We start from the raw sequence: 27,397 nt of genomic DNA, 5'->3' as shown, positions 1-27,397 counted from the left end.
TGTGGTTGCTTGTGAATTTATAAATGTGGTTACATACTGTAAGCTTTTAGAAGAAAAAGTACCTGCTGGTTTAGCATGTTAGCAGTGGGCAAGGTGGTCCCATTCTGCAACCCTAGCAGGAAATTTCTCTGAGGGAGCTGTGAAGTGATACTGGTACCAGTTTTGTTCTCCTTGCTAAAGGGCAGAGTCTGTAATATCCAGCACACAACACCTTTGGTGGATAACATCTGCAGCAGTGCAAGCTCTTGTGCAGTTCATGCACCCTAGCAAGCACAAACTCACCAGGGCAAGGTTAAGCCTAAAATTCTTTAGATAGCCACAGCCTTGCAGAGGGTTTTCACATCCTCTTTATGTTCCCCTTTTATTGTCTCTGTACAAACTTGAGGACAAAATGTTCATGCCTGTGTTATACACAGAGTTTAAGGCTAAAATGTATCTAACTTGAAGCTGAAAAGTGTATCTAAATACAAAAAAGTTTGAGAAAACAGCTCCCCTACTCCTCTGCCTTCCATCTCCTCACTCAGGTCTGTTTATGTTCTATGTCCTCACTGTTTAAAACTAGTGGTGTAGGGACAGAGGTGCAGTCCCAAAAGCAGCTATTTAAAACTATCTGTGGCCACATCAGTCTCACTTGTAAACCTGGTTGGAGAATCATTAATAACAAACCTGTCCTTTCTGAATAACAGTGGTGAGCATAACTGTAGAAGAGGTGTGCAAAGATGATACATTGGATTTCTTGTATTTTACACTTGTTGAAAGATGGCTCAAAGCCCTCTCTCCTGAATGCTGCTTGGCTCCCACAAGTCCAGCTGTGGGTTATCCGCCACAGCCTTGGCTGGTATTGTACGGGTGAGTTTCGCTGTTTGATGCTCACTGGAGTGCTCGTCACTTTACCCTTAACAATCTATTCAAATAACTGCAATATAATTTGTGAGAAAAGCACCTGATACTGCCTGTTATTACCTCCTTCAGTCCCTACAAGAAGCTGACATGAAGGTGCAGCAGTCTGATCATCAGCAGAGGTTCCCATCCTTTGCTGCTGAGCAATAAAAGCCAGTGCTGTCAAAGCTCAGCCTGAATGATGCAGACTTGAGCATGCTAATGATATGTCCATCTTTGTTGGTACTCTGCACCATCTTGTGGCTAGCAGAAAAACACCAGAATAACCTCTGAAATATTTGACTTGTTTGTTGGGTTTTTTGTTGGGTTTGTTTGTTTGTTTTTTGGTTTTTGTTTTTGGGTTTTGTGTGTGTGTTTCTTAATGAAAAATACAAATTGTCAGTGTACACAGATAAAATTCAGTGCCCTTTTTACAGCTGGCATGGGTCTCTGCAGGCTGGCTTACAGACCATTGAAGTAAGTGGGAAGACCATCATTACAGATCAGTAGGTTGTGTGCAGGTCCTGTGATGTACATAAATTACCCATCTGTAGAAGAGTCTCTTGCATTTTCATGTATTTGAAACAAATCAGATATCCTAGGTGTTAAGTACTGAAAAACAGTGAAGAATATCCTAATCCAAATGATCTCTGTTGTTCCAAGAAACAGTTATTGATTGTTAAAGGTTTTCCCATATTGTCCTTGAATTCCTTTGTCTCTTTCAAAAAAATTATTTTTAAACAGAGCTGGAGGATTCATCATCATTGTTAGTAACATTGTCTTCACTTGAAAGTTTGTCATGCAGTACTTGCAGTCCTCTATTTCCCATGAATAACTCAACGTTCCATTGTACAGAACAAAGGTTATTATTGTGAAGCTTTTTTTATGGTAAACAGCCTTCTTCTTTCACAGGAGCATATTTTTTTTCCATCCTCCAAATAATAATAGATGTCAGACCAGGACTGTGTTTTCAAAGGAGTGGAAGGGCATCAGCTATCCTTGAATTTCAGTGTGTCAAGAATCAGACTCTCCCGAGCTCCATAGAAAATTTCTGCCTGATGCATAACATCTAAGCCCGGGGAGCCAGTGATGGGTTATCCCCTTAATGCCAAATGGATGAGCTGTTTTGGCATACCCATATTCACTTTTAGAAGAAGGAGATGGGATGACACTCAGTCTGATTCGGGTTTGCCATTTCTTATGCTTCTTTTCATTCTTACCATGGCCATTTGTCCACCACCCACGGTCATGCAGGGCAAGCTGGGTGAGTATGTGGAATTATGATGCTCCTCACCAATCTCTCCTTCTTTTAAACAGAAAAGATGGCTCCACAGTTGGTGTCCTTAACCCCTGCCACCCCGCTGCAGGAGGATGAGGAAGTCAGCAGACGCATGATGGCCAAGAGGGTGAAAATCATTGCAGAACTGTTGCAGACGGAGAAAGACTATATCAGCGACCTAGATCTCTGCATCAAGGAAGTGATTCAGCCCCTGAGAAACATGCAGGTGAGTGCCAGGGGCAGAGGATGTGATGGTGATGCCAAGGTCTCAGCTCAGCCACGTTCTGCTTGTGGACAATCTCCATGCAAGCACAGATGTCAGCACGAGAATAACGTGGTGCTGGGAGCAGGTCTGGAGCCAGCGCTCTGGGAGGTGATGTGTCAGAGCTCTGGTGAGGAGAGGGGAAGGTCAGATATGTTCCTGACCACTTGTGCTGCACTTCGTAAAGCCTGCATCAAGTACTTGTCCAGAGGTCAGCTTGGTTATTACATCCCTGCCTCTGGGCTGCTGTAGAAGCTTCCAGTTCCCTTCTGCTCTGTAGTTATAACCCTTGTTAAGTGCCATGGCAGATATTTACCAGTACCTCCAAAACGAGTTTTTTTCCCACAGTAGAGACTGGAATGGCATGAACCTCTGCATCAAGGTTAAATTCAATTGTTAAGATAACTTTATCCATCCTTCCAGACAGCTGTGGTGGATAAATACCATTCTTGACAGGCCAGTGAGGGCTTGGGAAATTTGTATTCCACACAAAAGAAGTACATTTAAGAAAGAAGGCTCATAAACTACCTTTCATGGGAAAGATCTTGTTAGGCCAATGATACCTATTTTCTTTTTCAGCTGAGACTTCAAAGAGCATCTTTTCCTCAACAGTATTTCAATTTGTAGAAAAATGGTGCTGGGAATAGAGGAGATTGTCCAGAGAAAGATTTGTGTTTTTGGGGCCTGAGACATAGCATTCACAGAGGCTGCACAAATGACATCTGCTGCAAAAAATAGAATAAAAATAATCTTAAACAGACCTTAACCCACATATTCCTTATGTAGGGTTTTTTATTAAACTGGTGCCAAAATACAGGTGCAGAGGCCAAAGTGTCTTTAGGAGACATTGACAGTGCCTCTTAACTCCTGCTGTTAAAACTCCCGCAGGACCTTTGTGCTTTCCTAAAACTCTGTCAGAGTTGGTTACAACCCATTTTCAGAAGAGCTGGCATCTGCTGACATAACTTTAAGGAGTTCTTGACTTCTTCTTCCTCCCTCATTTGTTCATCCACTCTGAAGTAGTCTCCACTTGACTTTCTCCCCAGCCTGGCCAGCACCAAGCAAGAGTATTCCCTGGTTGAACTCGCAGAGATTTTTGGACAAATGTGCCATATTCTCTCACTCTTTTTCACCCAACTGAAAGCATTCTTTTTGATTCTGTCCTTTGTCACTGAGTGGAAGTGTCCATGCACAACATAGTTCCAAATACTATGTAGATATGCCAAGGAGGAGGTCAGAAGTCCTGCGCTAGATGTATTCAGGAAAAGTAATTTAGAGATGGTAACCGTCTTAATTTAATAACCTCTGCATTTTTGAAAGGCTTGCAGGAATGTTATATGTTTTTAATGCTAGCTCTCCAATAAACTACCATATTGAAAGTTTGTAATGTGTTTAGAAAACTGGCCTAGCAATGAATCTGTTTCATATTTCCAAATGGATAAAACATGTTTTAGCCCCTATAATGCTTATAAAGAAATTAACTGCATCAGTACTGAAAGCATATTTCTGATTTTGTTACAATAGCATGCAATATGATCCTCCTGGCATCTGGTAAGCTGCTATGTAAATCAGCAATTCTCTTCCAAATGGAGAGGTAGGTTCAGGCAGCATCAATATGGGGGACGAAATTGATCTTATCTTTGTTCTCAGTATGAGAACTGGTTATGTCCAGTGGTCCCCAAATAGTAACTATTGCCCTGCTGTGCAGTGAAAAGTATGTATCCTGGAAATCTTTTACTTCTTCTAAAATGAGTAGGCACACAGAACCAAATTTTCTGTTGGCAGAGATTGATACAATTCACTGAAATCCATGTTGTGTGCCCAGGCTCTGTAAGAGGTTCTTTAGGTTGTATAAATGTCCAGAACTGTAAATGTGTTTGTTTTAGTGGAAATTATATGATCTTGACTTTAGATTTATAGGACAACTAACTTAAAATGGCACCAACTATCTAGAAGTCTTTGTACCTGGTAGCTGACACCACAGTGCTGAGCTCTCACTTTTTGTAGTGGCCTCTGATAGTGAGTGGTAATCAGGGAATCAAACCCACTGTCAACTATTGTTTTCTCCAATGAGAAGGTAAACAAACATTTTAAAGCCAGCTAAGGATCTTTTCTTTATTCAGATGATAATATTTATTTCTTTCTAAGTAAACAGTTTCAGATTAGTTCAAAATAAGGTTAAAAACACTTGATAACATGCCCTTTGTTAACTGCATTGGCCATATTATACTTATGTGAAAATGGTGTATGTGTCCTTGAAGTCACAAGGAGGATGTTTATATGAGGTTTTGCAGAAGTGGTGCTTCCTGGAGTGCTGAACACTCAGGGCACAGCAAGAGAAGCTGTGTAATACACAACGTCCTTCTTTATCTTTTGTCAGTAGCTGCTTAATATTTGTATTCCATTAGATTGCTCGCTTTGACGTGGATGGCTTGTTTAGCAACATTGAATTGGTCCATCAACTATCAGCCAAACTGCTGTCATTGTTGGAAGAAGCCACAACAGATGTGGAACCACCCATGCAAATAATCGGTATGTTTACTGTCCTCTTGAGTTCTACAAAGCTACGTGAAAGAATAAACATAGCACTCTCCTGTCCTCTACTCTCATCAGAATTAAGTAGTACCCCTTTCAGGGGCTGGCATGCTAGAAGCTGTCCAAAATGACACAGGAAAAATGACATGTGAAACCTGTCCAGTTGCTGTACTGTACTTGTATGATTATGATACTTATTTTTCCTCATCCATCTGGATGCTGAAGGGGAAGAAGGAAGGAGAAAATGGGTTTAGAATGGGTAAAACCTGTTGCACTGAGTTATGCAACTTACTGCTAAAAATCCGTTTCCTCTAGTTTGATATTGCCTACCTAAATCCACTTATGCTGACTCTAGCTCTTATTTTGCATACTCAGAGCTGCGCCATTCGGGAAAAGCATTAAAAATGTTTGGAATAACAAGCATGTCAAACCCCAACCCACCCCAAACACTCTAAACAAATATCTACTGGTGATACAGTTCATGTAAGAGGTGGTTAAATGTGCTTGACAGGGACATGGGCAGTAGAGAAAGATGCAATGAATCTGATGTTTGTGGGAATGTCTGTAGGGATCACAGGTATTCTCAGCAAACAGGCTGGCCCTGGGTATGTCACAACAGTCACAAGGTCTGCAGGTTAGGTCATGAACATTAAGGCTGTGACTCCCATGACATTCTGGCACAGCTGGAGAGACTTAAGAAGTTACCAGCACACATCAGCTCTCCCATGACTGCTTTGTCAGTGCAGAGGCACCTTAGGGTGAGCCACCTTAAGGGATCAGGTGAGAATTCTGAATTTGCTTCAGTGCAAAGTCAGACAGTTTAGTTTAAAAAATTAAACAGTTCAGTTTAAGAAACTTCCAGCTGTGATTCAGAGGTCAAGAGATGTTCTTTCTTTCCTAGCCCGACCACATACCACAGACTTATAAAAAGTCCCCCTCTTCTCTCAAATAATTGGGTAAAAAATATCAGTTGCCACTTTACTAAGAAACAGGATATTAAAGCATAAGAGGCTTGGGAAAAGTATTAATCCTAGCACGTCTCAATCTGGTTTGCCAAGGCAACAGCTTAACGTAGTTTGATACGTCTGTGTTGTTTGGCGGTATTTCAGTAAAAGTGCATCATGATGAGTCATACTCTTAATAAGCAATGTTCTATTCTAGCAGGAAGTGCCTTTCTCACAGCCAAGAGAATAATTCTATTAGTTCCCTGCCACATTCAGAAGTAAAGACAAACAATTTCATCCACCTATTAGGGTGTATTTCCTCAGAATCAGACAAAGAACCATGAAAATGCATAGGATCATTGATCACGGAGTTGGCTAACTTATGACAGGAAAAGGGTTGTCAATAATGTGTCAGACATTCTTCCAAAGGCTGAGACAAAAAAAGGGAGAATAATTACATCACTATAAGCAGTAAGTTATTAGGTTTATTGTCCTCTGAAAGTACATCAAAGTAAAAATTTTGTTTTCAGGATCTTCAGTGTAAAAGTTGTTGAAGCCAGTCTATAGAAAAAGCATGCCCATCATATTCTGTCATGTTTAATGTATTTAAAAATCTTGCATTGAAGTATCTTATTTTGGAGGTGACCTCACCCAGTCATGGTGAGGTTCAAAAGAACTGTCAATTCACTGCTTTGAAACCAAAACAATGTGGTTGCTCATATTCATGTCTTATTTTAGCCTATGTTCTCCACCCTCTGTGCTATGTCCACATTGACAAGTGGTAATGTCCAATAGGAGCAGACTTGCAGAGTGAGAGCTTCTGCTAAGGAAATGGTATCCACTGTACACACTTAAAGATGTCTTAGTTCAGCTTGGTTGTAGCCTGTGCCTGTGGATTGAGATGCCCCTTATGGTTGGACTGCATAAGATGTGCTCTTGGAGTGTGTCTTCTGGTAATTATCATCCTCAACAGAATCCAGTTTGTGTCACCTTGAGTGCTCCACCACACAGCCAAGGCATGGGAGATGAGGACTAATGAGTGGTTGGTTTCAAGACCTATTTCATAATTTGAACTAAAATAGTTTAAATAATTTTTGTAGTTGTTTCCTGATTGTTTTTCTCCTCTCTGTTCTGGATACATATTCTTCACATTCCTCTGTATATGGAGGAATATGAAGACTTAGCTTTAGCCATTAGACTCCTTCCTCCCTCTCCTACTGCTGTCCACACTGGAAGCAGCACTGAGAGCAACAGGGAGAAACTGTTTTGCTACTCAAGCCTTCCTCCTAGGAATTTCTCTTTGAGACTGATGACCACCATACTCCATATGATTTGCATCTCAGAGTATTTTTAAAGCTGTGCCAAATACAATGTGGTTTTGGTCCATAGAGCAAACTCCCACAGTGATATGCCCTAAACTCACCTAATTTGGTCCATACAGCTCAGAACCAAGAAGGGCTTCAGGTTTTAGAAATCCATCTGCTGTTAAAAGGCCCTGTTCATGAAATCAGCACATAATTTTTCTCATCATTGAGCGTCAAGGGAAGTATCTGTCACTGTGGCACAATACTTCAGTGAACAGAACTTGCTCAACTCTTTCCTCCTGGAAAAGATAATTTTCAGCCTGTAGTAAATGCTGAAACAAGCTGTAAGGCTGCACTGCATTTTTCCTACTGAAAACGTGATCTCACTTGAGGGCTTAGCATAATACAGATCATACTAAGCACTAGGAGCTCTGCTTAATGTTAGTGAAAGTTGTGAGAGGTCATGATCTCTGGAATCGGGTGCCAAGCATGCAGGATCAAGGTTCAGGCTTGTTAAGGTTTCCCCTTACGTTGCTGGCTAATAAAGACTTGCATTGAGTTCACGGGAAAGCCAGGATGTAATGTGCATTGTTAGCAAGCAGCATTAGCAGTAAGCACAAGGCAGAGAAGACAGCTAAAGAGCATTTAACCATAGGATGCTGGTGCTTTTCTGACTGCACCCTTACAGTAACTAAAATGTACTGTGGTGGTCCTTGCTCCTCATTGTTTTTTCCCTTATTTGCACCCTGAAACCAACATGCATTAGACAGCCCAGTTAACCTTCACTGCTAGGGGAGAAAACCCAGGGCTGTGTTACTGTGGTAACTGAATCATTTTTCACTTTAAGATGGAGCAGTTCAATGCAATGTATTATGGAACAGCACACTCCGGTCAGGATGAAACATGCCGGATGCCTGACAGCTCAGCGCTTGCTCTGTGAATGAATAGAGAGCTCCCAATTAATGCAGTGTTCAGCTTTTAACTTTAATAATCATTGCTATAACTCAACAGGAATGTTTATAAACATCTCTTTGGACTGGTTGCCACATAGGTATAATTTTCAGTAAATGCCCGACAGGAGTTTTCAGCATTTCTGTTGTTTATTATATGCATTTCCAAAGATGCTGATCAGGGGGCTGCTGCATAAGGGTGTAAGAACTGAACTAATATCTCAGCAGAAGAGATGAAGCGTGCCTTCCCTGCTCAGAATTCTCACATGCACAGAAACAGACAAAAGAGTTTTAGGCTGAGAGAATTATGCTCTAGAAGTAAATGGGAAATGAGTGTAGGACTACTTTAGTGCCTCTAAAATTCCCAACTGTTCTTTATGGGAAAATGGTGGTGTGGAGGACTGGAAATGGGAGTGTTCTCCCTCTTCAGTTGTATATAAACCTAGATATTATATAGAAATGTCTGTAATCCACGGTGGTTTTATTTAATTAGGAGAGGGGTGGAGATTTTTCTTCTGTCGTGTGGAGAAAATTCTCTATTCTAGGTCATAACAATTGCCATTTCAGGGTTTTGCAAAACATAAAATTGAAATGGCTAATGGAAGATAGAGTCATTATTCTTGTTATTACCCATTTAAGTTCATATTCATGATAAAAAGTCAAAAGGAAAACTAACAGGCTTACATTCATCCCTCCTGCCAGCCCATGACACAAAAATGGTCTCCCTTTATTAGTAAAGCTCTCCTGTGTGTTTTCCAGTGAAGGGGCATTAAGCTGGGGCAGTGAATTAGAAGGTTGTGTTTGAAGGGGTGTGAGGTATAGAGATTTCATGCTTTTCCCCTGAGGGAATTTTTGTGCATTAGCACTGATATAATGGTGCCTGGCTATGACAAAGATGAGCAGCTGAGAAATACATGTAATAAATAATGCACATAAACACGCAAGATCATTTCTAAGGGAAGTAAAGTGGAAGCCAGCCTTTTTAGCTCACGGCTAATGTGGTGGAATAATAAAACTCCTTCTGAGATGCTGTTGTCTGACTTGACACGCTTTGTTTTTCTCCTTAACAGGGGAAGTGTTCTTGCAGATTAAAGGCCCACTAGAAGACACATATAAAATCTATTGCTATCACCATGATGATGCACACACCATGCTGGAATACTATGAAAAGGATGAAGAACTGAAGAAGCATTTAAGAGACTGTGTACAGTCCTTAAAGTAAGATCTTTTCAAATGATGATTTCCGTCCATAGTCAGTTGCCTGGCAGGGAACATTTTAAATGGATGTAGATGAAAGGTCCCCTGTAAATCCAGAGTTTTATAAGGCTTGCTGGGAGCTCTGGCTTATGCTGCTTTCATGAAAAGATGACAAACCAGGGGCCATGATTAGATTTCTTTCTCTCTAAGATGGCCAAAAATAGCACAAGAAAAGTTGCTCTTTCCTCAGTTTCAGTGCCCCATACTGGCAAAGAAAAAAAAAAAAGTGCTGCATCATATCATGGGCTATTGGGAACACCTTTTCCAGCTCCCAGGAAACTTGCTGCCCCCTGTCTTCAGCAAATCTGCTCCTTGAATTGGAGTAGTCTGCTATGGAACGACTCGAGTGCACGGGCAGTTCCGGGTTGCTGCAACAAGGCCCCAGGATCTGGAGCTGCTGTGTAGTTCCCAACTCCTCATGATGGGGGAATTTGAGAGGAAACAGTGGTAGAGCAAGCTGCCAGTTCCTACCAGAGGGAGGTGCTTTGTGCCTTTGGTTCCAATGCCAGCCCCTCAGGAAAATGTGTAAAGAACTGGGGATGTTGCCAAATAATCGATCCATCTGTCTTCCAACACAGTTTCCTCCTGCAGCTAGTGGCAGGGATCAGCTCATCCACTCCATGGAGAGTGCTTCTCTTCCCACCCATAAATCCCCTTGCCTCTCATTTTCCCAAAAGCATCACACAGAGCTGTCAGGAGGGAATATGCCACAGATTCAGACCAGAGGTGTGACTCCAGCTCCAGAAAAGGCCCATGCTACACACTTATAGGAGAGATGTCAAATTATCCCAAATAAAGGAGTGTACATCAGCAACAGATATTTCAACCACACCCTAATTTGTGATTGGTCTGCAGAGATCTGTTAAGACTGTTAAGGGAAGTATGTCCAAGTGAAATCTGGAAAGAGTGGTGGAGGAAAATATTAATAGCATTAAAAGAGAAATGTTTGCTTTGAAGACAGGTTATGTTGAAAATGAAGCTTATCTTGTGCAACATGTCTGGCTATGAAATACAAAACAAAGTATATATGCAAGGTTCTCAGGTTTTAGCTACCCTGGAAGTTGAAAGAAATAAATTTTCATATAAACTCAGGCCTTCAGGCTAATGGATAGCCAGGTGTTTCCTCTGAGTGTTTTAGTGCTGATGCCTACAATAATCTTTCCTGACTGATCAAGAGAAGCCACTACTGTCCTTCATTTATCCGTGCTGCTGAGGCAAGGGGACGTGGAAGGAAATAAAGATAGAAAATTAAGTCCAAGTATATTCTAGGGTGGATGTTGCCACTTGAATTCCAGAGCCAGCAATAGGTGCTCCTGTTCCAAAATCACAGCTGGGCTTTGTGAAGAGAAAGGATATTTTGTGCTGAGCCACTGTAGCCTTTGCTAGCAGGAAGTGACAAGGATTTCCTTACAATGAAGCCTTGTTTTGTCTTATTCTTTCCTGATTAGCCTTTAAACAGGAACCAATGATAAAAGCACTGGTGTGTGTATATTATGTTGTGATTTTTCCCAGTGCCTAAAGGTTGCAGTGAATTCAACTATTAAGACCTGAAAGTGCATGCTGAGATTCAGAACTGTGGTCACCTAAAACTGTTGCTGCACATTGGAGAATATTTGCCTTAGGAAGAAAACTACGCAGGATTGTTACCAAATAAGTTATAGGCTGTTTTCCATTGTGAGACATAACAAATGTGGGGGCTGGTGCTGACTATCATTGAAAAATGTTTACTTGTTTAATATTTTTCTTTTCCTTTGGAAAGAATATTGTTCCATTTTAAAAAATCTTAAATGAGCTGACATTAGTAGGGGCTTCTTTCCTCCGCTGAGTAATATCTGACATGTGAAAAACAAGTTCTATATCAGGAGCAATTTGAGAGTGGCACTCTGCACATCTGTACAGACAAATCAGATTTAATTAGCTATGTTGAGATTCCTATTCCTTTTGACTGAAGAGGAAAATATCCATCCCAAAATGTAGGTATCTGCATTGGAGACATGTGCAAATCCAATTTCTGTAGAGTCCCGTGTTTCAGCAGTGATTATGCAAACTGGGGATGTTGTTTGCTAGCCTAGCCAAAGAAATGCAGCTGGTAAAAATGAAAGGATGCTGGCAACTACCTGCTCAGCTTTCAGCCTGAAGTAGCTTGGTCAACTATTACAGGGGCAGAGGGACGTCCTAAGCACACAAAATGCTGACAGTGCAGAAGCAATGAAAGCTGCAGCTTCCAGATGCTCAGCTAGGCACTGGTGGGCCAGGAGATAAGAGTGCAGGCAGTCAAAAAAGTGTGGCTGAGGATGTGACGTCAGGAAAGCCTGATGGAGAGATTGAGATGTTTGGTTCTCTTGCATGTGAATGAATTCATGCCATAAGGAAAGTATTTACTCCAGAGAGGTTTCAGTTGTGTAATCTACAAAAAACTTAACAGCTTTATTGTCTCTACACTCTAAAAGGCTGAAATGTATCCTTTTTCTTTTAAAAATACATTTCTATTTAAAGAGAGTAGACAGAAATGTATGTAAAGTTTAAGAATGATGTTTGATTTTACTTTTTGTATCAGTTGCTTGACATTGCTTAGAACTGTTAGCAGAGTGATCCAAATTTCCTTCTCTAACAGTGTGAGGACAAGGCTGGGTCTCACCAGCCAGAGACAGGTTTCTGACAATCCTTTCTCATTTGGGGCTGTCCATTCAAAAAGTTATAGGGTCAGACTCACCAGTACCCTCGGGCTGTTTTGTGCAGTTCTGCTGACACATAGCAGCCATAAACCTAAATTAACTGTCCAGTTACGGCTACTCTGTGTCATTGGAGTGTTTCTGAGAATCTTCTGATCTGTATAAATCCTTTCAGGAGGAATCTAATGCATGTTTTGTTTTCTTTTTTGCAGAAAGATATATGAAGAAGAGTAAGTACAATGCCTTTTTTTACATGTAAAATGATCTTTAAAATATTTTTATTTTATCTTCAGTATGTTTAAAACTGTAGAGGTAGAAGTTTTAAGAACACAAGCCTTTTGTGTCAGGATAACCTGGAGGATTTTCTAGGTCATATGCAGAATGCTCTGAGGTTTGCAAGAGTGTTTGTCAACATCATAGTATCAGTCTTTGAAATCAAATTTCCTGCTACAATTAGGCAGGCTTTCAGGTAAAGCTATTTCTATTTTTATGAGCTCACAACCCCTTCAGTAGCCCTACATGAGAAGCCCACCTCAGGATCTTCCCCAGAGAGTAGCTGGAAGAACATCAGAAAAGAGCAAGCTCATTGTAACTTAGCCAGAAAACTCCCCCAGCCACTGATGAGTTGCTTTTAAGGGACTTCAGTGCCAAATGTGACATCTTTGAAAAGCTGTAAAGGAGAATTTACCACAGCTGCAGTTTCTGGACATCCAGCAGATTGGGTTCATTGAAATGTAGCACTGCCTGTAGTTACCTGCAGTGAGAGGTCAGAGGAGGGGTTGTCTGAACTCAAGAGAAAGATTACAACCCCAGACAAAATGTTAGAAGAAAGGAGGAGGAGGAAGTGTGGTCTATACCGGCAGGAGAGGAACAGACCTGTAAAGTCAGAGAATTTGTTAATCAGTCAGTCAATTACATGTTTTAACTATATACTTTGAAATACTTGCATGTTGAAACTCTACTTTTGGGGTTTCAAGCTTTTATCTCTGACAGGAAATAGTTTTTCTTCGTTTTATTTTGATACGGGACATCCTTGTGTACTCCTGTCCCATAAGGCGTGGGGTGGGACTCGAAGAGATACAAAATACCCAGAGGGTCACAATATGATCATGTGAGGATCACATGTATAGGATCACATATATAGCACGTATAGGAATCACACAAGTCTGGCTGCTCTGCCTTGTGTAACCCTAATAGATATGAATGTCTGGTTTTCTCCTTCAAAGAGTTTCCAGTGGAGTGTAGGAGACAACTCACTTTCTGAGTTTAAAAGCACTCTTACAAAGCTGTGCAGAGTGCAGTGAGCAGGTTTAGCTGTGGGACCCTCCCTGAGCTTGGCTACCTCACTGGCAGGGCACTCAAGAAGTCCTATCACTTGCAAATCAGAGGTTGCAGCAAATCAAAGGCAACAGCCCCTGGGCAGGACTTCACCCAAAAATCTGATTACTGGCATAAATATATATACAGCATAACTCTCCCCAAATGGTCTGTGATGTTGCTGCTCCCAGACTGCTCTTCATTCAAGCACTATCAAGAAAACAATTACATAAATACCAGACAGTGTTGCCCTTTGCTAACACCTCAATAGGTTAAATTCTGCTTGGCTTAACAACTGTGCAGCCTCAGTGAATTCCCTGGGTTTGCTTGAGAGACTTGTGGCACAGTGAATGAATTATTTTCCCTACAGGTCTTTTACTAAAATAAAGCCATGCATAGTAGACTATGAAGCCCGAGATTCTGAGTCCTGCACACCATTTTGGAACTGGCAGCTGAGTATCACACCAGCCTCAGCTTGGCTGTACCAAACTGGCTGTCCTGTTTGCCACTGGACCAAGCTGCCTTGTAGCAGGAGCAAATGGAACTAAACCCTGCCTCACCTGCCTCTGTGTAGCTCAGCACCATGGGCTTTTAAAACAAGTGGGAATGTGTCTGTATCAGTGACTTTGTTTTGTCAGGAGGCTGCGCCGTGAAGCTCACTGCAGTTTGCCAGCTGCCTTTACTGCAGTGCTACGGTAATAATTTGCTGTGAGATTAGTACAGTTACATGTGACTTAGAATACTTGCTAAATTCAAAATAGCATAGGGGGAAGGCTGAAGCAGCATCAAGAATTAATTCTCAACTTAATTTTCTGCACAATAGATGTCACAAAGAGTTACTCCCTTGCTTGAGCCGTGTGGCAAGGCCGTGTCCTGCCCAGCCACCGGTGGGTCCTAACAGGGTGCATTGCAAACGGGACCCATCCAGGGAGAGTGGCTATCTCAGCTAATCTTGCTGGGGAGAATTAGATGAGTCAAACTTTGTGGCATTTAGTGCCCCAGGGAGTCATTATCTTATAACAAACCTGCTATCTCTCACACCATATTGCAAGACTGTGTCATGCAGATACCGAACAGAGGGCTGTTTATCACTTGGGCAGCTGTCCAAAGTGCAAGTATATAAAGAGAATACACTTGAAGATTTTTCCATTCATGAGACAGCTTTTATAGATTTGCATTCATAGGGCTTTTCAGAGAAAACAATAACAATTTAAGTTTTTTTTTTTTTATTATTGCTGCCAGAAGCTGAAAGAAGGAAAAACAACTCTCTATTTAATGTAAGATACAGGGGAAATGAGGGGAATTTAAATGATGAGAAGGTTTCAGGACATGAAGAAGCCTTAAAAGGCATCTACTGTTAATTTTTTTTCATGCAGAACTTTTTTACAGATAATGCCTGTTTGAGAGAGATGGTTTAAATATGCAGATGTCTCTTCTCAAAGGCATTCAAATTGTTAGTTAATTAGTCAGCATGTAAGGATTGGCTCTTGTACTTTTTACACATCTAAAAGTAGGAATGAAGGGGTTTTTTTCTTTTATGCTTTCTGTTGCACAAAACAATAGATGTCAGCCTGCAAAACCATGCGGCTGTTCCCTATTTTTTGTACTTTCCTTCTACATTGTGTTATTTCATCTTTCCATATGCAGAAATCCTTCTTTGTCTACCCTTAACTCTTGCATAGTTAATGTGGTAAAACCTTTCCTGCTCCAAATGAGCCTTTTTGGGCATGCAAATGGAAAGCTTGCTCTGCTTTATTGCCTTCCCCACTCTTATCAGCAGCTCATGTTAAGTTTCAATGGGGAGGTGCCAGGTAGCTGTTGCTGGAGCTGTGCCTGGTTTGCTGAGGAGTGTGCTGTCATGAGGGGAGGTTGAGGACATGTCTGTTCTGCTGCTGGAACGTCAGCAGTTGCTGGCCCAGGTCTTGGCCACCTAGTGTTACCCGTCCTGGGGAGACCTCATGTTTCTACCAGCCACATGGAAAGTAATGAAAGCACACATGTGGTTCACTCCTTTCCTGTTCCTTTCGCGGCTGTTGTGACAGCCCACAAACTGCACAGTCTCTCCCATTCCAGCCTGGAGAGTGTAAGTGAAGGCTTTTGTCTGGAGCAGGGCTGGAGCATGAGTTCAGCTGGCTGGGGCTCAAGAGCTCATGGCGACCTTCATGGCCTCAGCCACTTGAATGCCTGGGATGCTGCTCTGCTGCCCCTGCCCAGCCAGCAGGGATTGAGCCTGGAGTCACAGAGCATCCCTGTGCCCATGCTGGAAGCTGGGACTGTCCTTCTCTCATCCTTCTGCCACCCTGGCCAGTCACCTGCTTTCCCTTTATGTAAAGGAGTCTTCCAGCAGGTTGGATCAAGCCTGTGTGAATATCCTGTGTGTTCAGCATTTCCCCAGGACAGATTTGGTACCCTTTGGAAGCTGAGGCATCATTAGAAATAACTGACTGGCAGCCAGCAGAGAAAAGCCACCGGTGAAAGGCTGTAAAGCCTAAGGGTCACTGTGCCAAGTCAGGGGTGTTGTGAGAAGGGATGCACTCTGAACAGGCATCCCAGTTACTCACAGCCTGGAGATGTTGCAATTTTAAGCCTGAGGGCCCAGAGCAGGATGTAACAGTCCTGCTCACATGCATTTCTCAAACTTCCTGTTATTTGTTCTTCCACCTACATGTCCCTTCCTGGGTTCTGTGATGTGTGAGTTATGCCACATGCACCTTTAGACTGAGTGGGACAGTTTCAGAGGTAATGTCTAAGCAATAGTCTGTGAAGTCTGAAGAACAGAAGAACAAAAAATTCAGAGACCTGGGGTGTATTTCTCATTGAGGGGGTGACAGGAGGGTTTCGTTTACAACACCCCTGTTCCCTCACAGATGTATCTTATTTTTTGACTGGAGTGGTAATTGCAATTCAAGGAATTTCTCATTTTGTGACAATTATTTTGGTGTAAATTACAGAGGAAAGCCAAATCTGATGGATCTGGGATCCCTATTGATCAAACCAGTGCAACGGCTGATGAAATATCCTTTGTTACTCCATGAGCTCTTGAATTCAACTCCTGCTTCTCACCCTGACCACGAGGCACTACAAGAGGCCCTTTTAACTATGAAAAACATTAATGTGAACATCAATGAACTTAAAAGGAGGAAAGATTTAGGTAAGAAAGGAGCCAAATAAGTTATCTCTTTGTAGGTTTGAGCTGGCCATTACAAGATATGATTCAGCTCCAGATATTTCACTACATCAGTTTTGGCTGCTGCCACCCAAGTTGTGTAATACATTGAGTTTCAAGAGGGTAACAAGCCTTAATGTCCCTTGTCCTCAGCCACCTATCTTACCTGACTGGTAGCTCCAGTATGAAAAAAGGGAAAGAATTCATGTTACAGTGTCTGTAATGCAGTTGCAAACTCTGCTAATAATTAAGATATATTAATAGCAATTTTTTTTTTTAGATTTGCCAGGTTGAAGCCCTAACTTCATTCTTCCCAAAGTTAGTGTTGATAATGGGGTTTTCATCCTCTTGAGCATTTTCACACAAGATTACTCCAAATGACATCAAAGTGTCTGCTCTCAAATTGTTTCATATTTGTGTGCCTGTCCCTGTGAAAAGTCCTGCGAATACAGACTACTAATGTAATGAAAGTCTCTGTCTGCAGTGCTGAAGTATAGGAAGAATGATGATGATGAAACCCTTAAAGAGAAGTTTTCCCGACTGAATATTCACTCCATCAGCAAGAAATCCAAGAGGGTCACCAGCCATCTGAAAATACTGACGAGGGGAGAACCTCAGGTACTTACCCATCCAACTGCAGATTTGCACTGATACCTTCAGTTCTGCTTTTGCACATTTGCATTTTTCAAAATGTGATGGAAATGGAGTTTGTGGTGCTGTTTTTTTCCTGCCTAATTTATAAAGTCATTTTCTGACTGTCACAGAAGACAGGAAAGAGCTTTGTGATTGAAATAGAAAATAATGTAATGTGTTCTCCACCTTTTCCTTTTTTACACAAGAGTTTCTCAAATTTCTTTAGCAGAGAGGAAGTCAGCAGTAGTTTTGTGAAACTCAGCCTGAGGTCAGCATTTTGCGGATACCCTGGCAACAATTATTGTCGGGGACAAGAATGTGTTCAGTCCATCTTGGTCATGTTATAGCATAAAGGTTTGGAATCCACCAAGGAAGATGAGCAATATCTCTAATTAGGAAAGACCACAGGGTTTGCCTCTACTTGTGCAAAGACCTGGAACCATCAAAACTGTGAAGACAAAGAACTCAGTGATGAGTCTGATGGGTGTTGGGTGGCCAAAAGTGAAATGCTCCTTCATAATTTCAAAGCTGTAATTCAAAACCTAGCAGGATAAACATTTTCAGGAAAGCTTAAATTGAAATCTCAAAGAAAATCAATTACAAATGACCTTGAAAGTGATATCGAGTATACCTCACTGCATGAGATGGCTGATTATACAAGGTCACTTGCCTTTCTAGGTGTGACTTTATAAGATACATGCCATTTTTTCCTGGTTTGTTTTTTATCAGTGTTTCCCCTCTTTCTCTGATCCAAACCACCCACATATAACTTTTTTTTCTGTTCATTTATTTATACAGTGGAAATTTTTGTATTCAGAATGTGACAGACAACAGAAAGGCCATAAAGTCAGAGAAAAAGAGAACTAAATTTGATTAGGAGGATATGTGATTTTTCTTTCCCCCCCTTTTTTTTTTTTCATTTAGAAACTTCTGGTTTACTGTGGGGTATTTTTTGTGTGTTTTTTTTTTGGTTGTTTTTTTTTTTTTTTTTTTTTGTTTCTAATTAAGCTTAAGACATTTGAGGATCATTTTAGCATCAGAGTGCATCTGTTAGAGATTCAGCCGTCTCTCCTGCTTCATTAGACGGAGAAAGTTCCCAACTCACGTCTTGAAACGCCCTGAGACCCTCACGGCAAAACCACTAAGTCGTGACCTGAGATTTCTGAAGGCCCTGCAGGAAAAGACGGGCAGAAATGACCGCGTTTTCAGGGTGTTCCCGGCTGGCATCAAGAAGTTTCCCGAGGCCGTTCCTGGCGTTTCCAGAGGAAAGGCTCTGGGATAAGAGCTCCATCTACAGCCGGCCTGCGGGAGAGCGCCCCGGCACCGCGGCTGCGGCCACGACTCCGAAATAAATTTATTTACTTTTTTATTTTCCTCCCAAATACTTTTTTTTTTTCCTCTTCCTTTTTATTTTCCTCCATCCTTTCCTCAGGCGGGGCAAAAGCACACAGGAAAAAGAAGCGTTTTGTCGGCACACTCCAGTGGGCTTGAAGTAAAGGAACTCCCTGCTTCCACAAGGATTAAAAATGAATTTCTCTGCCGTGTTGCCCAGTGGTTTTGACTTTTCTTGAATTACAGATGGAGCCTGGGAGAATTAGGGGTTGATCTGTTTTCAAAGGGAGGAGTTCAGGGATTTTTCTAGCAGTGCTCTGGATGTTTCTTTCATTAGCCAGGCTCTTTTGGGCTGCCAAAATAACAGTGCAAATGTCTATTTTAGGTGAAAGATGGAACTTTTAATAAGGAAGAGAAGTTGTTTCAAAGTCTAGAGAAGACTGTGAAATTGTGTGTGAAGAACATTTCGCTGTGTTCGCAACATCTCCAGGTGGGTATGGGCCTTTTTGCAATCTGTGGTCACATAGACTCTGGCCATAACCAGTTTGACACACCTTTCTGCCACTGGTTGGGCAACACCAAATTATTTATAAGCAGGGCTGTCTACATCAGAATATTAAATAAATAAGCTGTGCCCATGGCAAAGAAGTTTTGAAGCCTGCTCTTTTGCATTTTTCCCCTGACAGAAGCAGGTTCTGTGGAGACCCACAGGTGCAGTGCAGAGAAGAAGGTGCTGTCTGGTGGCACAGTCAGGACTTTCAATCTCTGTGTGAAGCCATCACCCCATCTGCTGCAGTGGAGCACCAGCTGCTTCTCATTAAAGATTGAAGAACTGAGCTGCAGCCACATTAATTAAAATGTCCTGAACTACATATTCTGGATGGAAGGACTCCTTCCTTTTTCCCATGTTTAGGCTGTGTTGAGGGCTAGCATTAGACGTACAGAGTGCTTGAGTTCTCTAAAACGTCTTTGCTTCAGCCTTCCTCTCCAAAGATGAGGGTTGGCTTGTGATTCATCAGCCTGCCCCCTCCCACAGACTACTTGCCAGATCTGTAGATGGCATGAGGCCTGTCAAAGTGTAAGTGTGCCCTAGCCAGGCAGGGAGGTTGTTTGAGAGACAGGCAAGATCAATAACCAGCTGGCAGGGGCTTGTCACAAACGCACCTTGTTTGGTTCTGCAAACAGGAAAGGCCAGGGAGCTCAGCCAACCAGGGTTGGTGCCTGGAATGGCACTGACAGCTCCTTATGCAAACAGATCCACACATCATTCAGATTTAAATTCTGAGTAACTGAAATACACCACTCTAGTCCTGCTTAGTCCCCCAGAAGAGACTTTTGAGGATGCATGGTAAGCTGGCTTCTCACTGAAGAGTAGCTGACTTACAGTGGGATATTCATTAGTTTAGGGCATAGTTCTTTCAGTTGAACATCAACAACTTGATTCTTAAGCAGTTTGCATTGAAAATAGACAAAGCACAGGAAAATATTATCACAGTAAACAACCTCACAATGACTGGAAACTGCACAGCAGCTGCACAGGTGCCAGAGATGGAAAATACTTCAGATTTCATCAGTATTATTGCAGTAGGTGCATGAATGAACGCAGCATATTAAAATGGATTGTAATAGTTTCATCTTCCTACCATCTTTTCATTTAGGATTCTGTACATCTGGCTGCCCAGAATATAACTGAGCTTCAAGAAATCCTGCAAGATAAAGATGACCAAGTCAATGACTGTTCAGAAAACCAAACGAACACTGCGAATTTATGTGAAGACTTTGTAAGTTAATGCAATGTCCAGTGTTACACAGCTATCTGTATGTCTGAGGAAACAGCTGTATGTGAGGAAGACTAGGATAGAAAAGAGAAAAAAAAAAAACAGTTTAGGAATCTCCTGGGAAAGATAAGTGGCGGTTTTGGTTGAATTTCTGTAAGAACTAAGATAAAATACAATACAAATGCATTGTGTTTTCCTTAGAAGAACTAAAGAAAACTTGTCAAGCTAAATTCCTGAGCTTATACTAAAATCTTTAAATTTGTATGTGTTAAATTTGCATCACCTGAACAATCCTGTGTTTGTTTCACTTGACCTTCAGAAAAGAGCAGCAGACTGTTGGCTTGCTACTTTTGTTACCAGCACTTGCAGTTTGAGTGACTTTTGTGATTGATACCGTGCTTATGTACTGTTAAGTCCTGGCATCACAGCTCTGTAAAATCTCAGATTTATTAACTGGAAAAAGGCCTCTCAGATCATCAAGTCCAGATATTAACATAGTGCTGTCAAATCCTTCATACAGAGAAACCATGAAAAATCCAAATATAGCCCATAGTAATTAATAAAGCAATTTAAAAAATAGTAATAGTCTTTCAACTAGTCTTCTGTTTTCAGAATTAAAATGAACACTAATGCCTGGCTCTCATAAGATACTTAAATGTCTCTTCAAAATGGGACAGGCTGCTTCTTCAAACAGCTGCTCAAGCTGGAAAAATTCAGAAGTGGAAGGTTTCTTATACTTTCCTGGTTTAGTGCTGACTCAAATACAGCCATTCAGTCCTTTCCAAAACACTGAAAACAGAGTCTGCCAAGAAACAGAAGGCTCTTTGACAGACTACAACCTCCAGGATAATGAAAGGGAAGTAAAGGTGATGTATTTCCTTTCCTTTGAAATTCCCACACGTGAAAAGTATCTGAAAAATTAATCTCAGTAATCAGAATGATATTTTCGATGTCTTTACAGTGAATGATTGCTTAAAGTGTGAAATAACACCTCTCTATCATTGCTGTGGTGAGTGTGTCCAATATGGAAGCTGCCCCCATATTCAGAAACATAAAAGAAAAGTAGAAGTAATTCCACAATAGATGAAACAGAAAACTTCTTTTCAGAAAAGAAATTTTAACATCTATTGTTTCATGATCTAGCTATGCTGAAGGTTTATGTAATTAAAAAAAAAACCAAACAAAACCCTAACAACTTAATTTTATTTATTTTAACTGTGGACATTTTTATTAACAATTGCTAATTTATACTTAATATCTGTTTATTTCTGTGACTTGGATGTACAAGATGACAAGGATTCCCTTTCCTCTGCACATGGGTTTTTTAAAACACCCTTGGCTTGACATTACACAATGAGTAGATGTTCTCACTGAACAGCCCACAGTGTTCCTCAAATGTTTTCCTGAAAGGTTATTATCAAGGGAAATCTCAGCAATGGGCTCAGGTTGTTTGGTATTTTTTACCTTTGTGCATTTGTCATTAATGTATACCTTCCTCTCTCATTAGATTTTTTGGAAAATTTTCAGGGCAGAAATTCCCAGTAGCCTCTTTTTCAGAGGTCAGGTCCAGCAGTTTGGAAGAATTGTTTTCTTTAATGTATCAAAAGTTGGTTCACTAAACACAGCCCAGTTTTTCAGGTAGAAATAAAATAGGAGCTATTTAGCCAGTGTACATCATCTTGGCCTTGGAGAGCAAGTCTGGGGCTAAAATGAATCTGTCCTCAACTCTGGTATGTTTTTGAGAATGCAGAGGCAGCTGCTTTTTTATTCTTACATCCAACCCAACAACTTAATTCACACAGAATGTCCAGGAGCTTTTAATATGATGATGAATTTCACTCACTACAAGCCTGTGCTGTATTTGAACAAATGACTTACAAAAAATTAATTTTATTTCATGCAATATTAATCCCTTGAGACAATTAGAGACTAATGGAAAAGTCTGAGGAAGACTGTTTTTTTACCAGGTGTCTAATTTTGTTGATTACTAGATATAAAACCAACAAGCATAACCTAATTTAATCAAATCAAGTGATTGTTTGTGTTTGCTTAAACAGGAATTGAGTTACAGCTGTTTGCAGGAGAGAAAAAAAAAAAAAGAAAAAAGAAAAAAAAGAAAAGCAGTTTTGAGAGAATTCAAGGCTGCCACTTAATAAGACCTCATTAGCTTTAGACTGTATATTGGTGTGGGCCTTCCAGCTAAGGAAATCCCAGTTTTATTTGAGCACTTGACCAATCCTTGCTGTTTTCCCCCAGTGTCAGCTCCCCAGGGGCAGTACCTGAGGCTGCATGCTCCAAGGGACCACTGCCATTAGCAGACACTGTAAGCTGAAAAACTTCTAAGAATCTAAGCCATGCTGGACCCTGCTTGAAACTGCCTCTGGCAGCAATGCTTTGAAGAGTGATTAACAGATTGCTTGATGGGCTGCCATCAGGCTCAACCCCTTATGGCATCTGAAGGACTGTATGAATAAGGCAATGAGTAGGTCTGGTTTATATTTTCCAGATGGCTCAGCTGGACAAGCTTGTCTTGACTCCTCTCTCAGCACTGCAAGCCCTGTTTCCAGGCCCTCAGAAGCTCATCCAGAAGCGCTATGACAAGTTGTTGGACTACAACAGCTACCTTCAGAGGTCAGGTGGAGAAGAGCTGGACCTGGCAAAGAAAGACTATGAGGCTCTAAATGCACAGCTAGTGGAAGAACTTCAGGTATTCAACAGAACAGCCAACAAGATTGTGTTGAACTGTCTACATTGCTTCATCACCCTCCTCAGGAATATTATGTTTGCAGCTCTTCAATCAAACTCTGCTGTCATGGTGCCTGTTCCGGTAAGTACATTAGAAACAGGTGTAGCTTAATTTGTCTTTTTTTTTCTTTCTGTATGCTTTGGCTAAAGTTATGTAGGACACATATCTACAAAGCTACACTGATTTACTGATTTTGTGATTTTGCTTGAACTGCTGAGCACAGTCAGATTTGGGTTTTTTTTCCTTTGCAAGCTCAGTAAAGATTAAGTTCACAGAACTAAAACAGTTTGGTTGGAAGGGACCTTAAAGGCCATCTAGTTCCAGTTCCCCTGCCATTAACAGGGACACCTTCCACTAGACCAGGTTGCTTAAAGCCCCATCCAACCCAGCCTTTAAAGCTTTCAGGGATAAGGAACTCACAGCTTCCTTGCAGGAGCCATTTCAGAGCCTCACCAGGGTCATAGTAAAGTAATGTAAATCTGCCCTCTTTCAGTTTAAAGCCATTCCCCCTTGTCCTGTCACTACCTGCCCTTGTAAAATGTCCCTCCCCAGCTTTCCTGTAGGCACCCTTTATGTACTGAAGGCCACAGTAAGGTCACTCCAGAGTGAGTTTTGGGAAACTTAAGTTCTGAACTTTTGTCAGACCTGTGCTTTTCATCGAGAATGGTCCTAATGGAGCTGTTCCTGCTGCTGCAGTGATGGTAATGGCAAGAATATTACAGGAAGGCAAAAAGAAGATAGCTGCTAGCATTTCTTAGCATGTACCCCGACTAGCCCAGAAAACACAGGAAATTATAAGAAAGTACATAGACACCTCCTTTGCTGCTAGACCTGCAGATTCACAGATGACTACAACAGAGAAACAAGTTAGGAGATTATCATGAAATCATTTTTACGAAGATCAAGTTGCTTTTTTTTTTTAAAACCCAAATATGATGCAGAGACTCCTGCAGCTATCTCTCGGCAGTAAGGAATAGCCTTGCTTGGAGGACTTGAACCCCCTGGGAAACACAGCTGCAGCAATGCCTTCCACACATACAAATCCACTCACCTGAACTGAAGCAAGGCTGCTTGGGAAACACACTCTAGTAAGGCAATTCTCGAGTATTCCTTTCCATCAAGGCTGGAACAGAGCACATCATAGTAAAGAGCAGCTGAAAAATTAAGCACACAAGGTCAGGATCAAAACATAGAGCTGTAGTATTTAATGGGAAAATGAAGGCTTTTTCTGTATGAAGAAATTTCATCCCTGTAATTTGATGCTTTCGTGTCTTGAAAGCTGTTGTATTGGGCATTGTTTTCTGTGAGGCTCTGGCTACAAAAAATTACCTTATTTTTCTTTTATTTTCCTGTATACATCAGCAAATGCATTTGGTATTAGGCATAGATGAAAAGCACTTATCCAGTGCCACAGACAGAGACTCAGTTACCCAACAATTTTTAACCTGTTGGCAGCTCTCAGTTACACAAACACACAGCTGTGGGGTAAACTACTCCAAGCCTTGTAGCACATTGGCCACTCTGATAGCTGCTGAGATACCCATTTGCATCTGAAAGCAGGTGGCTCAGTAGCATAAATGCAAGGCTCTTCATTTTCATCACCATTTAGAATATTTTTAATGATTTAACTTCAATTGCTATGTCTTTTAAGTGTAATAGCATCTACTAGAAACTTTCTTTAAGCAAAGACCTTTCTTCTCTTTACATCTCATATGTAGAGAGTGTACTGCTTATGGGCTCTGCAGAAAATAGGCATAACATGTCACATTTCCTGACTCCTAGCATTCAGCCAATTAAATTAAATCTGCTCTCTCCAATCTCCCTACCATTTTGCACATGAGATCTAACCCACATTTGTGTTTGCAGCTGTCCTCCTCAAGCATCTGTGAAGTGCAGAATCAATTGATAGAGGAGGTTCACAAGCTGAATTTTGTAAAAGAAAACAGCAGTGCAACCTTTATTGAGAGAAAATTGAGCTTGGAAAGAAAGAAACCTGTTCCTTCTCCGGTGAGTACCATACATCCAAATTGTGTATGAAGCATCCTCTTTTGATCACTTTTGAAACAAATCCATTTTTATGCTACCTACATGTTTGGGCTTTGTCTCATCACTGCGATTCTCAATCAGGTTGTTGGAGTGAAGTTTTCATTGAACAGTAACTTCAGAAGATTTTTCACTTTTTTGCATGTTAATATCTTGAAAATCCCCTTGAAATTACCTCTAATTGCCCTTAGGCCTTTAAGCACATGGTAAGGCTAAGGTATATGTAAACTTGGGTAACTTCTTTTGTTGAATACTCTTATAGTGCATCTTGGTCTTCTAATTCAGAAGATTTTTTTCTTTTTCTTATGCTCAGCTGTGGTTATGTGTACTGGTGTTTACACATATGTGCACAAACATACACACCCACAGCAGAAGATTTAGAAAATCCACCAGGAAATATGTGTTCCCAATCTTATCAGATGTTTCTGGAGGTTTTAGGAGTAGGAGTTTACAGTAAAACAAGGACTTGGGTGCAGGTTTACAGGAGAGGCTGGGGCAGTTGTGGAACTCCTTTCAGCATCAGTGAAGGCACAGTGAAGCTCTTGTTTCTGTGGTATGTTAAGATCCCATTGATGTGCAGCACCCCTGTCCCTGCCCTCTAACCAAACCCTGAAATGAATATGCTTCCAGCAGTTAATGGCATCTTGCCCTCATTTAGAGAGGTAATTTAACACAAAAAATAGATAGTTTGGGTACCACTGATTTTTTTTTTTTTTTCTAAAATTTTTTTTGCCTAATGCCTTGTCATGCAACTTGTTATGTGGTCTTAGGACACCTCAGCCCATTTTTGGATTATGCTTTTTTTGTGATACTACATAGGAACACAAAGGTCATAGCTACGGAAAAGCAATTAAGCAGGAGACAGTTCACATACGGAACACCACCTCTCTGAGAGCAGAGGACAGACTAAGAGGTCTTTAATTAGTGAAATTCCTGTGTTTCTTTAAAATCTGCCCTTTATTGCTCACCTGTTAATATAGCAGTGGGACAGGTTCTCACTGCATACGCAGAGGAGATTTGGTGCCCGTGTAAGTAACTCCTTGGTCTGTGTGTAAAAACGCTGGGTCAGTTGCCACATGCAGCATACACAGATTTTTATCTGGAAATGGTCCCAGCAGTACTGAGGATGAATTTTACTCATTTGTTTTCAGCTGGAGTCCCCACGCCAAACAGAGGACCACAGGTCCAAGCTGCTGTCCACATACGGCACCGAGTTGCTGTACCAGGCTAAGCGCAAGTGCAACGCCGCACAGGAATTAGATATTGACTTGCATGAAGGAGAGCTGGTGGCTGTTGTTGAGCAAAAGGACCCCTTTGGAAGCACAAGCAGATGGCTTGTTGACACAGGAAGTAAGTTCTCTGCACAAATATCCCAATAACAGCTTCCCTTTGGGATATTGATTTCTTTTCATTCTGGCCCCATCTGTTTGCCTCTGTCATACTGGCAGCTGCATAAAACGGCTGGTTTTGAAATTATTTTAGCAGTGTTCTGCTGTTTATTTATTTTCTGTCTCTTTATTCTGGTTTCTAGTCCTCACAGGGTACGTGTATTCCTCCTTCCTGAGGCCTTACAATCCAGCCAAAGCACAGAAGGATGTTGCAGAAAATGGCTTTGGTGATGATGATTTTGATGACATCAGCCTCTTTGTCTCTTCACGGCCCCCTACTGACAGCAGCACAAGAAGTCCAGGATACAAGAAGAGTGACAGCAGCTCACCTTTTTACTTCTGTGAAAATCCCACAATTAATGGCACAGGGACTGGTGCTCTTCAGGGTGTGGATGATCAGCATGTAAGTATGATACACACTGTGCCTGTCTTCTTGTTGTTCCTATTTAAAATCTAAAATTATACTGCTACTAATTTAAATGGTTTCCTTTCACATCAGAAAAGAGTGAGACCAATCTGTCAGTGTGACATAGGAATTCATTATTCTCTGCTCTTAAATAGCTGTGAGGTAGGAAAGACAATCAGTTAACTGTGAATTTTAGTCCTGTGTCACAGAAGACACACTTGCATTATCCCATCCCACATATGCCTCAAGGTTCTCATATGGAGCAGGAACTTATAAAATAGCTCAGTTTGGGGGAATTTTCAATTTACTGTTGACAAAAAAGCTGATCAGCAAGGCACAGAAATGACCCATGTGCCACATTTGAGTACAGCAGCTTTAGGAAAGGTGATTCTCCATGAGGAAACCTTGCTGAAAAATTCTTCATCCAATCCATGGACACTCGGCGTGAGCTGAAAACCTTATCAGTGTAAGGTGATGAGGTCTTGGAGCTTGGTTTGTACGTCATG

The 27,397-nt window shown here is 41.3% G+C and overlaps 1 protein-coding gene across 7 annotated transcripts in view; it reads left to right on the top strand.

Annotated features, from left to right (window-relative positions):
* Positions 1–27,397, top strand: part of ARHGEF38 (Rho guanine nucleotide exchange factor 38) — a 50,780-nt gene that overhangs the window by 19,470 nt on the left and 3,913 nt on the right. For 6 of the 7 annotated variants that reach the window (XM_086888300.1, XM_023924688.2, XM_086888297.1 and 3 more), the window contains exons 2-13: positions 2,197–2,384; positions 4,829–4,952; positions 9,224–9,371; positions 12,295–12,312; positions 16,351–16,550; positions 17,050–17,183; positions 18,916–19,020; positions 20,189–20,311; positions 22,815–23,135; positions 24,921–25,061; positions 26,249–26,447; positions 26,629–26,888. In XM_086888300.1, the coding sequence (XP_086744426.1) occupies positions 2,202–2,384; positions 4,829–4,952; positions 9,224–9,371; positions 12,295–12,312; positions 16,351–16,550; positions 17,050–17,183; positions 18,916–19,020; positions 20,189–20,311; positions 22,815–23,135; positions 24,921–25,061; positions 26,249–26,447; positions 26,629–26,888 (1,956 nt within the window). In that variant the 5' untranslated portion in view covers positions 2,197–2,201. Of the gene's footprint in view, positions 1–1,845; positions 2,066–2,196; positions 2,385–4,828; positions 4,953–9,223; positions 9,372–12,294; positions 12,313–16,350; positions 16,551–17,049; positions 17,184–18,915; positions 19,021–20,188; positions 20,312–22,814; positions 23,136–24,920; positions 25,062–26,248; positions 26,448–26,628; positions 26,889–27,397 lie in introns of those variants that run through there. The other variant, XM_086888298.1, reaches the window with a different exon arrangement.

The sequence above is a fragment of the Cyanistes caeruleus genome, chromosome 5 (assembly GCF_971803275.1).
Source record: "Cyanistes caeruleus chromosome 5, bCyaCae1.hap1.1, whole genome shotgun sequence".
Lineage (NCBI taxonomy): Eukaryota > Metazoa > Chordata > Aves > Passeriformes > Paridae > Cyanistes > Cyanistes caeruleus.
This window is presented reverse-complemented; position numbering and strand designations above follow the sequence as displayed.